General features: G+C 44.9%; 1 protein-coding gene across 2 annotated transcripts in view; it reads left to right on the forward strand.

Annotated features, from left to right (window-relative positions):
• Positions 1-13,617, forward strand: part of plxna2 (plexin A2) — a 231,624-nt gene that overhangs the window by 171,235 nt on the left and 46,772 nt on the right. For both annotated transcript variants that reach the window (XM_080445644.1, XM_080445645.1), the window contains 5 exons: positions 509-676; positions 2,361-2,454; positions 9,472-9,711; positions 10,390-10,530; positions 11,132-11,366. In XM_080445644.1, the coding sequence (XP_080301770.1) occupies positions 509-676; positions 2,361-2,454; positions 9,472-9,711; positions 10,390-10,530; positions 11,132-11,366 (878 nt within the window). The remainder of the gene's footprint in view (positions 1-508; positions 677-2,360; positions 2,455-9,471; positions 9,712-10,389; positions 10,531-11,131; positions 11,367-13,617) is intronic.

Consider the following 13,617-nt stretch of genomic DNA (forward strand, 5'->3'; position numbering starts at 1 on the left):
TGTGTTTGAGTGCGTGCACTAGGGCATGCATGTGTGACTGTATCCATGTATCCACGTGTGGCTTTTTGTACCTTTTGTACTGTATTGTGAATAATTCCAATTCCTGTGAGTGAGTGAGTGTGTGTGTGTGTGCGCGCGCGTGCGCCATGCATGCATGCATGTTTTTATATTTGGCAGCCTAGGACATACCCACAGACTGGTTGTTAGAGGGTTTCAACAATGTGGGATGCCCAAAAAGGAGGCTAAAGGGCTGGCAAAGTATTGTGCTGTCTCTGCTATAATTGGCAGCCGCCACATAATGGCGGAGAAGCTATTACTTATACCCATAGAGTACTGAGTGACATACTTATTGTATCATGAAGACATATGCCATGATTTTGTGAATTTAACCTTAACTGTACCTTTAATAATTGTGTCCTTGTACGGTATGCTCTCCTTTATGTGGACATGAATAAATTGTTAAAATGTGTGTTTGTGTGTGCGTCTGTCTGTCCGTGTGTTCATGTAGACGGACCATGACGGAGATCGTGTGCTACTCTGCCCCCTCCCTGTCGGGGGTTGGCTCTGTGCAGATCACTGTGAGCGTGGACCGCGCCCAAGTCAAGGAGAGCCTGGTCTTTGAGTACATTGAAGATCCCACTGTCCAGCGCATTGAACCAGATTGGAGCATCGCCAGGTAACTGCGTAGTACTACATATAGTATAGGACCTCCATCTCCCTTCTACTGCTCTATGGACTGTGCGTGCCAGGGTTTTGTTCTTTTCTTACCCATATATCCCAATCAATAAATCCACTTCTACCACCCAGACAAGGTTTCTTCAGCTCTTATCCAGAGCTGTAGAGCCAGCCAATCCAGCGGTAATAAGCAGACACGGGTCAATAGCACACCTTCAATTACTGTTCGCCTCTCTTCCAATTAGTGGGAGTCTGATAGAACCGCCACAGGCGGCAGATTGGACAGGTTGGGTACTGTGGAGACTGTTCTGGGCAGCTCATGAGAAAACAAGTGATTTCACTGTGATTGTTCAGCATCGAGTACGGTGTGTTTGGCAGATGGATACATCACACGCTGTCGCGATGAAAAAACTAGAGCTGATGGAGATGAAACACAGGCGGAGAAGAACAACGGCTCTCGTCAGAGATGCATAAAGCCCTGAGTTCTACTTACATGTAGTTGCGCATGGGTGTCGTGCGGCAAAAATAACTGATCTACAAGCTCACATGTTGTAGCGCGATGTGTTGTGAGCTTGTAGATTGTTTATTTTGCGTGTGTGCGAAACCCGTGCGCAACCAAGTTTAAATCAGGCGTAGGTCCACAGAAGGAGGGAGTAGGTGTTTGACACAAAGTGCACAGATCCACATTTTCAAAGTCTCGGAGGAAGAGAGGAAAAGTGCAGCTCTGGGGCTCTCCACTTAGACAAACCACAAACAGAGGCAGAGGATCGAAGTCTGTAAGCTGTTCCCATAAAAACCACAGAAAAAGCACAAATAGAAATCAAAATGTACAGGTCAGCATTAGTCGCCTCTCCCAAGTAGTGCAGCCCCTATCCGCATTAACCCACAAATGGGTCCGATGCACACACACACACACATCTGACAATTCTGAATGCTCTGTGCGTCTTGTCTATAGTTGTGCTGCCACGTTCCCACAATGCCTGTCCTCTTTCTTCACAATGCCGCCTTGACCAACACGACAGCCGTAAAGAAAGAACAGACAAGGGCCCGGGCAGCTGCAAGGAGGGCCCCGCAAGCCAGCAGTCTCCCCCCATTGTTTGTGCACCTTGTTTTGTACTGAGGTTTCTATCAACCCCTACATGCTAACTATGCACGCCTGAGCCTCTGTTGGTATTTCAAAGATGTGCGTGTGCTGTTTGATTGTACAGCTACTGAAGTCAGTTAGAAAGCATCTCTAATCATTCCCCGCGCCAAAGCTTATTATCTTCACAAAGAAACCTGGCGGAGAAGCCAGTTTGAGACGCCCTTATTTTCTGCTGATGGTGAAACTTTCCAGAGAGGGCTGTTTAGGGCAGGAAGTTTAGGGGAAGGATTCTACTTTAGGTAGTTTACAGAGGCGGATGTCAAGATTTCAGAGAAAGAGAAAGGAAAAATGTGTCAGATTTCAAACTATGCTTTGTATCCTGAGTCACCGGTCTTGTTTAACTACTGTACATGAACCCTATTGTCCTGATATTGGGGTGAACCCTGTAGCAGATCTACAAGCTCACGTGGTGCAAGCCGATGCAATTTGAGCTTGTAGATCTGCAAGTGTCATCAAAGGAAGGGGCCTGGTATAGACCCCAGGGGGACTCTGGTCAACAAAGTATATAGGGTTCTTAATATATGATTCCGTTTTGATTTAGTGGCCACACACCCCTGATGGTGATCGGAACCAATCTGGACGTGGTGCAGGAGCCCAGGATCCGAGTCAAGTACGGTGGACGAGAGACTGTCAATGTAAGTACCACTCGTCATTACTGCAAGACTTTTTTCTTTTACTGTGTAAACACAGAGAGCCTACAGCACGTCCAGAATACGTCCACTAAGCCATGTAATGTCCACTAACTAGGCTCTACTTGACTGACTAAATACCACTCCATAAGCATGCTGAGCGACATTTAGCTTGGTTGAAATCCTCCTCTCTCACCTCACTCCGTCCCCCAACGCCTCCGGCACTGTAACGCGTCCCCCAACATCCCCTTGTACCCGGCCATCTTAAACGGTCCAACGAGCATCTGCATAATGCAGCTGGATGGGATTGTGGTCGCTCGTTGTTTAATTAAGAGTTTTTACTTCAGCACCCCTTACTTTCTCCAGGCTAGATCTCAGCTCTCTCTCTCTCTCTCTCTCTCTCTCTCTCTCTCTCACTCCTGCTGTCACTCAGCTCGGCCCTGTTATGTTACTGTCAGAGTAGTCGCCCTGAATGTGCAGAAAGGCCTCCTCACAGGGGGAATTTTACAATATAATGACTCCTGATTGAGGGAGCGTGGCTGAGGAGGAAGGTAGAGAGTTCGAGGCGGGGGAATTAGGGTGGGAGGTGAGGAGAAGGTTTGGGCGGATGGTTGGTGGTGGTGGTGGTGCGGGAGGGGGTTGGGGTGATGTGCATGTGGTGGGTAGGGGGCGGGGGGCTCCTAATGGGTTTCAATGGAAGATTAACTGCCGTCAGAAGTCTGTGGTCAGCATAAAGAGTCCTGTATAATGAAAAGCCCAGGCCGGGGGAAATCGTTACAAATTGCATTTGCGCTTCTGTCCTGGGGGTCCGTGTTTAATTAAGGGAATGGGATTCCTTGTCTGGGGTCTGGCTGAGGGTGAGGGTGGGGGGCAGATGGGTGTACGAAAGACAAGAAGAATGGAAGTATGGGGAGAGAGAGAATAAAAGTGACAGAGAGAGAGAGAGAGGGGGAGAGGGAATAAAAAAGCACTATATGAGTGGACATTGTCGGGAAATGTATGGTAACAGCAGTGTTTGTATTCACATCACTCATCATTTTCACAAATGCATTCTGTACTATGAAGTTAGGAAGGCTGAGATGCATATTACACAGATGTTACTGAGGCCTGTGCTGACACGCAAAACTTGAGGCTTGCACTCACACAGACACGCACACGCACACACACACACGCACACACACACACACACACACACGCTCCCTTTTGAATTGCATTCTTTATACCGCACTATCTCAATCACATGCCTCGCTTGTAGCATCTCTGAACACATTAAACTCCAACAACCCCGGCAACCCATGTGAGGAGTGAGGACACAGTTTCCGTAAAATAACTCTTTTGTGAAGATTTTTTTAAATAATTAAATGGGGCGGGGTGGGGGGGGGGGGGCAGCCTTCTGTTGTTTTTTATAAGCAGGAAAATATGTGGATTGGAGTAAGTAAAAAATCCAGGAGACCCAACTGAGGCCGGATGTGACTTATTGATGCTGTCGGGCAGAAACCTTGTACTGTATGTCCAAAATCATAACCTTTCAGGAAATGGGGAAAAGAACCTGTGTTCCAATTGATCCGATGTAGTTATTATTGAATCACAAGTTCTTGTTAATAATTTTCTTTGGTTACATATTTCGAAAACCCATAGACATACTTATCCACTTTCAACCTGGCATCCCTATTTTGGGCATGTCATTATAATTCTTTTTAAAAAATAGCAAAAATAACTATTATAAAGCAGCTACACACTATCTATAGCAGATATGTTTGCACCACATTTGAGCAAATAGGGTATATCATATGCCATGACGTCCACATTGTCAGACTCTTTCTTTTCTTTCACCTTTATTTATTCAGGAAGGACAATTGAGAGCCAGCTCTCTTTTCCAATGACCCCTGATTACAGTGTACAAAGCATACAATTTAAACACAAATACATTACAGGATAATAAACAGTTCAGAATGTACAAGTACAGTTAGAACTCAGAGTATTTCTCACAAGTATTTTAAAACGATCAAGTGAGATCAAGTTCTCCAATTCTATAACTGATTGCTAGTTCTTAACTGGGTAAGACAGCCTTTTGTTACTATGCCCTTCACATGTGGAACTGTCACTTGGAATTTCTAAAACAAAGTAATCCTGAGAACGGATGTGGTGATGGCCAACTTTGGGTTCTAATAAGCTGTTAAGATAATTAGGTAATTTCTGATTAAGACGTTGTAGATAGACTCGGATGCTTTAAACAGTTATTCATCTCTGCACTGTGACCGCTCACCCACCCATCTCAGTGGCTAGCAAAAGAAGCAGCTATCTTTGAGGCAACCAGCAAGAATGATTTCTTCTTATTAAATACTAAGGTTACAAAATGTACCCATCACTCCGTCCCGTCCGCCCCTCCTATACTTCCTTTGTCACTGGGGGAACGCAAACATCCAAGGCAGCCTATAGCAATCAGGGCCGGCTGCCTGTCAACCAGACCTTCAAAGCATCACCTGCCTCTGTCTAAATTGCCTTTCTCCTTCTCCCTCCCTCTTGCATCACCTGCGAAGATACACAAAGGGACCCGGGGGGAGGGGGGGGCATTGGGGGAGATAGGGAGACAATTTTCTTCACGACATGCTCTGTACCTGTCACCGGATTCACAATTGAAACATTAATCATCGTTCTGATTAAAGTTGAAATTTCTTTCTTTTTTTTTCCTTTTGGCAGTCAGCCCCGGAACAACCCCTCCAACCCCCATCAGTCTTGGCAGGGATTTTGTCTGCCACATTTACTCCGTCATTAAGACGTCAGGGGGGCTCGTGTCATGAGCGGCCGCCTCGTGAAAGAACGTAGAGGCTTGGGGCGTTGGGTGTAATGGGGGGGGGGGGGGGTTGTAGGGGGGGTTGATGAGGAGGACAGATATTTGAACGTGGGTGCGGTGCGAGGTCCCTTTCACCTCCTTTTGTGCAATCAGCCCGTTCTGCAGAGGCATCCCATCATCCCCTGAGAGCTTTGATAACGGTTGCTCGGGGACATGCAGCACAGCTTCCATGTACATGATGATGACACTGTATATATGTCTATATGTTGTTGTCACGCGTCTCATTATCAGCATCAGGAGTGGCTTCTGGAACATCATACATACATACATAAACCCCCGCGGTTCCATTTTGCCTCCTCTTGAGTGGCGTCCGGTCTCCAGGTTTATTTCCTCTTATCTCTTGCATAATATCCATTTCCGGCGGTCTGTGTTGCACCCATTACGTGTTACGTGTTGTGGGCATCATTCAACAGGCGAAGCAGCGCTCAACCGAGGATGGTTCACATTAAGTGTGAGATTATTTTTCTTCACCACCGTGTTCAGTATGAGAGGAGATACGCTGAAAAGCATGGGACGTGGGGAACTCTCTGCTAGTTACAATGTGGCATTGAGCTCATGGAAGGATCAGCATTGGTGTTGAACTTATAGACATAATGCCTGGGCTAACAGTCTGAACAGCAGGCATGCCGGAAACCCAGATACAGTGTAGGAGTACTTACAGCCAATGGCTGACCTTTGACTCTGTGACCCTTCATAGCTCTCCTACGCAAAGCCCTTGTCTCATCCCCTCGTCTTCATTCTGTGCTCTCTCTCTGTCTCTCTCTCTCTCTCTCTCTGTCTGTCTGTCTGTCTGTCTGTCTGTCTGTCTGTGTCTGTGTCTGTGTCTCTCTCTCTCTCTCTCTCTCTCTCTCTCTCTCTCTCTCTCTCTCTCTCTCTCTCTCTCTCTCTCTCTCTCTCTCACTACTGCCCTGGCCAAAGACCTCTGAGTGGTTGAGTGGGCAGCAGCACAGTGGATCCTCATAATGAATTCAGCTAGAGGGTTTGGAGCGTTTGTGCCTTACAATACCACGGGTCCATCCAACTCTAGATAAAGAAGACAGGATAGGGCATGATTCCAATTATTTCCTCTATCTGTTGACCTTAAGTCACTTTATCATTGCCGAGCACTACTGCTCCTTTCTCCACATAGCCTAAAGGAACAGCTGTACTGCTGTGCTGTGTTGGCTAGTGCACAATTTGTAGTTATTTTTATAATCGATCTGCCTGAGATAGAGGACTTGGGGTTGCTTTCCAGGAATACATAATAATTTTGTATCATTATTTTGATGTCATCACTGTGCAACTAGTGTGTTGCTCGACTCGCTCAGTTGTCATGTACCTTGAGGAAAAATACATTGGAGCGTTATTTACAAATACAATAATAATAAAAAAAATTTCTCTCTTTTTCTTTTTTCTGGCATTTTTATGCTAAATGTTTTGGATAGCAAAGCTTAGAGACACCGGGCAAAGTGAGGAGAGACATGTGAGACAAGACTGGGAGTCGGATTCAAACTCGGCTTGTCACGTTGCAATAACCAGCTGAGCCACTCCACAGTAAAATCATTGTTAATTGAATCATTTATAACTCAGTGTACAAATGTAACAAAGATTCGGTCACTGTACACTCCCCAGGGGTACTCGGTTGGCGCAGTTTTAAAATCAGGCAGGTCATTTTGGGCATCACATTTACATTAAATTAGTACATTTCAAGTGTTACACTCATTATGTTGTGGGCTATTCAGTCCAGAGGAGAGGGATCCTAATCTAAAGCAACTTCAGTCTTATAGAAAGTTCTCAGTCTGTTTCTCCTTGATGGTTAAGTCCATGGTTGTTTGCCAGCAGATATTCCAATGATTCATTCCTAATTCTAACAGCATGGTGGACAGGTAGGTTGGCGCAGTTGTAAAGTACCTATCTAGCTATTGGGAAGAAAAAGGTGTAAACAAAATTAAAGACTCTCTGAGTTATATTAACACACCCGCCTTCAGTGTAACCCACATACCCGATATTTGTTCCACCAATAACCACAATACCTCCATTAATCCATAACTACGTATTCATACCCACCCTGGGCTTCTGCATTTACACTCACCTCACACAACACTGCCACACACCACCGCCAACATTCTAACATGATGAGCTGCTTTACTGTTTGACACGATTCAGTAAAGGAAGGAATTGATTTAAGGAAGAGAGAGAGAGAGAGGGGGGGGGGGCAGAGAGAGAGAGAAGAGAGAGTGTTGATTGAGGACCGTGGTAAAACCGGAGAAACACGCACACGCTGTGTCTCTCTCTCACATACACACACACACACACACACACACACACACACACACACACACACACACACACACACACACACACACACACACACACACACACACACACACACACACGCGCGCACACACAGCAGATGGTAGTCAGAGCTGTAGTTGATTTGCAAATGTCTTCGCCATTCCAAACATGACAGGCAGGGAGGATGCTGCCACAGCATCTGGGATTGTCTGGTATTACATGTCACCGTTCCAACAGCGGGATAACAGGCCATATCAGAACTTGAGGTTTCTCTCTCAAATGCAATCAGCCATTTATTCCCATCTGCTGATCAGGGGAAGAGAGCTTATTAAAAATGACGGCTAAAGAAGTAGGCATATACATACAGTTCCTGTTTCACGCTTACTGCTGTTGCGGTTTATCGTATCTCATCTTACCTAAGAGAAGGAAGCATTTTTGTCAATTGCAGGTTACAGTGAAATCCTGCGTGCAACCCGATTTCTTAATGTACACGCTTAAATTTGGGGAGGAAATGTGTCAGCTGACACTATCCGACACTATCCATTTTAAAGGGGCAAATACTGCGGTGATCACATGTAAAGTATGGATTCTACACACACACATGCAATTGTACATGCTTACTGGTTTACCAAAGAACCCCCCACCCAACTTCTCCACTCATTCAGTGAGAGCTGAATGAGTCGCCATCAATCTGCTCGGCTTGGCTCTGGGAGCAGGTCTACTAACAGGTATATATATATACAGTATGTAGGAGGTGTGCTGGTCACCACCGTTCGGCTGCTTTGATGCCGTTTACCTCTAATTAAGTTACATCCCCAGAGAGAGAGAGAGAGCTGGGAGGGAGAGAAGAGGTAGAGATACTGCAACCCTGCCGGGGTGGCGATCAATCCCCTCTTTCACCCCCACCACCCCCTCCCATCCGTTTAGAGCTGCTTCTCTGAGGACTGGGGGCTGTTTGATGGAAGGCTGGCCTCTCTGCTCCAAAACGATAACAAAGACACTATTCCCTATTTAAAATAGCAGATATACAAGCTCACAGCACATCACGCTGCGACTTATTGTGCACTTGTAGATTGGCGGGTGAATGGGCAGACCGACGGTGAATGTCACAAACGTAACATGCAGAATTTGACACGCGCACCATTTCTCCAATCCGCACTAAACTGTTCCGAGGTCTGCCATGACAATAGTCACACCAGGGGTCACGTGTAGCCCTCAGGGGCCACAGCATTGGCCCCTGAGGCCAATGCTGTGGCCTCATTGCTCCAATCCGTCAGCGCGGAAGCTTCCCCGTTCACTTTCATTCTATGGGAGAAACGGGTTTTGCTTTGCGGTTGGAATTCCTCCTAGCCTTTTGTCAGAGAAAGCAGTTTATCCCCTGATTTTTATGGACCTGGGTTTCCTCCTCAATAAAGTCAGCTTTAATGACAGCCCAGTAAAACCATTGTTCTCCTTTCCCCTCCTGTGAGGAAAGAAGGGCTTTAACATGCACATTATTGGCAGTGCTGCACGCTTGACGGTGCAGGGTTTACGCCGGTGCCGATGCGCATTAAGAAACGGCACACCCCTGGGTTGTAATAACCAGGACATGAGAGGGGTAACTCTGACTGGGTGTTTTATTTTAGAAGCAGATGGAAAAGAGGACCGCCATACAAAGCAACTGTAACGTCTAAGCCCCTCCCGCTCGACTGGCTCACGTTTCATGTTTCATTTCGGGGCGCTTAGGTTGGCAGAGCGTGTTGCACAGAGTGCATCCCCAAAAGCATCTTGAAACCTGGATTTTCTCTCTAACATGTAACTCACATCTCTCTCTCTCTCTCTCTCTCTCTCTCTCTCTCTCTCTCTCTCTCTCTCTCTCTCTCTCTCTCTCTCTCTCTGTCTCTTCCTTCTGCCAGGTGTGTAAAGTGCTCAACACTACCTGTATGAGTTGCTTCGCTCCTTCCCTGATGGCAGAGTACCACCCAGGCTTAGACACGGTCAAGCAGGCCGATGAGTTTGGTTTCATCTTCAACAACGTGCAGGCACTGCTGATCTTCAACAACACCAACTTCCTGTACTACCCCAACCCGTACTTTGAGCCCCTAAACCCCAACGGCGTCCTGGAACAGAAACCAGGCTCGCCTATAATTCTCAAGGTACAGGGGAACACATTTATTTTATTTTATTTTATTTGTTTTCAGTTATAGCATCTTACTTGCACAAAATACGTTTCAGTGATCCTCTTGTCTACTTCACTTGTAGTGTGAAAAAAGCTTGCAATGAAATAATGGCTGTTAAGGGCTTAATTTAATATACTTTGGTGTTTTACACCGAAAATATCAGATCTGCTATTTTCGGTGCTCACCACCGCAATGCAGCTAAGTATAAATCCGGCTGTAAGATCGTTCATGTTAAATTTTTAAAATAGAAATGAACGCCTTGTTACAGTATATACAGTACTAAATACATATTGGGCTGGTCCTTGAGGATTGTTCAAAATATGCTAGTTGTCCAGAGCTAAAAAAAAGGTTGAGAACCATTGGTCTAATTCTTTAATCCAGAGGATCACTCACTGGGTAATGATAGTGACGTCATTCTCTTTGATCACAGTGGGGGATCGTATGGACACAGCTGTGCCACAACACAGGGTTCCAATTTCAAGTCTGTTTAGGGTGACATATTGTGTTTGTAGGAGCAGATTATTCCCTGAGCGGCACTATGGAAGGGGTTTGTACGTGTGTGTGTGTGTGTGTGCGTGTGTGGGGGGGGTGTTAACTGTATATATCTGAGCTTACCTCCTACTCTGCCTGCCCCCCATCTTTGTGTGCCCACAGGGCAGAAACCTGGTCCCCCCAGCATCCGGGGGAAGGCTCAACTACACAGTGTTGATAGGAGAGACCCCCTGCATTGTCACTGTGTCTGAAAGCCAGCTGCTGTGTGAGCCACCCAACCTCACTGGACAATACAAAGTCATGGTTAGTCTCTGTCTGTCTGTCTGTCTGTCTGTCTGTCTTTGTCATTCTGCTTTTTTCTCCCTTTTTCTTTCTTTTGCTGTGTAATTGTTTTGATAGTTTTGAAAGTTTAATTCATTCATCCACGTCTCAGTTTGACATTTGCAATTTTCTGTTCTGTCTGTCTGTCTGTCTCTAACCCTCCTTCTCTCGCTATCCATCCATATGTGTTTGTGATTTCCTTCTCTGTAGCGTTTGACCTGTAAACTCCATTATTGTTTCACTCTCATCATTGCTCATTCATTCGAAGGTGGGGGGGGTCAAAAGCGTAGCAGCGTGACTGTACTCCAGCTGTCAGGGTTCGGCAAAAATCCACTGCAATTATTTCTTGTTGCCGGCTCACTTATTGAGTGCATGCCCCAGACCCACAACTTGGTCAACAACGATGTGTAGGCGGCTATACTGTATGTGCAAACTGTGTAGTTTTCAGTGCATTCGTAAATAATGTATATATTGGAAGTCTTTCCTTGTATCATCATTGTCATACATTCCTAGCAATGGGAGAATCACACTGTGTGTGTGTGTGTGTGTGTGTGTGTGTGTGTGTGTGTGTTCCTGTCTTCAGGTTCAGGTCGGCGGTCTCCATGTGTCTCCTGGTGCAGTCCACATCCTGTCTGACAGTCTGCTCACCCTGCCGGCCATCGTTAGCATCGCTGCCGGCGGAGGCCTCCTCCTCATCATCGTCATTCTCGTCCTCATCGCCTACAAGCGCAAGTCGGCTGAGAACGACCTCACGCTCAAGCGCCTGCAGATGCAGATGGACAACCTGGAGTCGAGAGTCGCCCTGGAGTGCAAGGAAGGTCAGTGGCATACAGCAACAGAAGACCCATTGGGCCCGATTCACTAAGCTGTTTACGCCCATATTTTGAACGTACTGTAAAGGAATGTATGCATTTAGAGCCAAGTTATTAGATCCCTCGGCGCCGTGTGGCCACAGTTTTGCCTATTTGACTTTCATCATGCCAACTCCAATGTTGCACGATTCATTTATAATATTATTGACCACATCACATGAACGCATGTCTTACCATCTGACAAGGAAGGATACAGTATGGCTGAAATATAGCTGTGTCCAGAACAGATCCTATTATTTGATGGTGGGGTTAAACGTTGTAAACTTTTTTATTCTCATTACACATGAGAGCATTACGTTCAGCTGATCCATCGTGCAATCGCGGGACTCGCTTCTGCAGACAGAGTTGACAAGCCGATGTGACGCCGATCTGTATTTTTTGACGAAAGATGAAGTTGAACTTCTTCAGCACGGTGAAGTTGAAGTTGGATATTTCATTTCCTGTTGCCTTTTATGGTGTGAAATGGGGCGTGGAACAATACAAATGAACTTCTTGGGAACGCGCTTGAGATTTTACGATCAGCTGACAGCCGTCCGGATTCATCATGACACCTGTGATCCGCACATTTGAGGGATTTACACACCTCTTTATGAATTGCGCGTCCGTTTTTGCTTTGAGAAAATACACCCTCCTTTAGTCACTTTATTTACACGTTATTTACGACCAGCTTAGTGAATCAGGCACATTGACTTTTAACCAAACCCTATATACTTACATGACTGAGGTCCCGCAGGGGTCTATACTAGGTATGCTCCTTTTTTCCTTCGACACCAAATCTCTTGTGCGAAAATAGTCAATCTACAAGCTCACAATGTGTCGCGTTGCAAGACGTTTGTGAGCTTGTAAATTGGCTATTTTCACCGAATGTTTGCCCCAGAAAAGGGACTCTAGGCATCGTGTGATTAAGTGCCGAGCCATACGGGGGACTTCACACTAAGCCCATCGATTGACTTCAAAGTACCACAGCAATGGCCGTAATGGGCCTCCGTCGCTTGGCTGGAATTTCCATTTGGAGTTAATGATGATAGGAGCTGGTCCATCGTGCACCAGATGAATGAGATGGTGAATGAGGTTCACTGGTGCATGGCGTAATCATGTGAGAGAAAGAAATGGATATTTCTACATACTGCCTCACCGAATTACAGAGTGTTTGTGTGTGTGTTTTGAATAATGCAGTTGAGATAGCAGTCCTAAATCTGGGTCAGTGAGTCATTTTGGTGCACAGCCTAACGCACAGATTCTGTCACTTTGCCCTGCACATGACCCGTATTGTCATTCACTGAATGTACAAAGTGTCTACACACACGCAATTTTTTTTTGTTCTGGTTCCTCACAACATTAGAAGCATACAACATGGAAAATACACAGGCATACCAGTAAGAGATCATGTTTATTCCGTTTATAGTACAATGCCCGTTCGGGCCAAGGTTGCTGTTCGGAGCGCATGTCTGTTTGGAGTGGGCTGGTTCTGGAGAACCGCTATTCTTTTTTTTTAAACTATTTTTATTTGATTTTCAACATTAAAAGCATTTCACATTTCATTGCCCCATGCCTTCCCCACCAACACAAATACAAGTTTTCCACTTTCTCTCTCTCCTTGTCTCATAGGTCTCTCAGTTCATTGTTTCATAATTTCTTCATACCCTCAGTTATTTTACATAAAAGGAAAAAGGGTAAAAGACAAACAAAAAAAAACAAAAAACAAAAAACAAAACAGTAACAACAATAGAATTCATGATAATAACATAGTAACAATGATAATAATAATACATAACAAAAGCCCGGTACAACAAAAATAATAACAAATGTATATATTCTTTTTTTTTTTTTTTTTTTTCTTTTTCCCAGCATTTATACCAGTTCATACATTGTTGTTATACATGGTTATTCGGTTTTTCATACTGTTTATAGTTCTTGTACCTAGCTGTTGTGAGGAGATCGATACCATTTTTTTTTTTTTTTTTTAATTATTATTTTTTATCATCTTTTTTTTTTTTTTTTTTCACTACCATTTTTTTTTTTTTTTTTTTTTTTTTAGCCCTCTTTTTTTTTTTTTTTTTTTTTTTTTTTTTTTTCTCTTCCAGTCTCCCTCCTTAACCATTAATATTATTTTCCCTTTTTCCCCCTTTTGTGTGTTTTTCCTATTGGGATAGCTTCCCTTCAATGTTTCGTACATTATTGATAATGTTTCCCCATA

This window comes from Gymnoscopelus braueri, assembly GCF_963280865.1.
Source record: "Gymnoscopelus braueri genome assembly, chromosome: 12".
NCBI classification, from domain to species: domain Eukaryota; kingdom Metazoa; phylum Chordata; class Actinopteri; order Myctophiformes; family Myctophidae; genus Gymnoscopelus; species Gymnoscopelus braueri.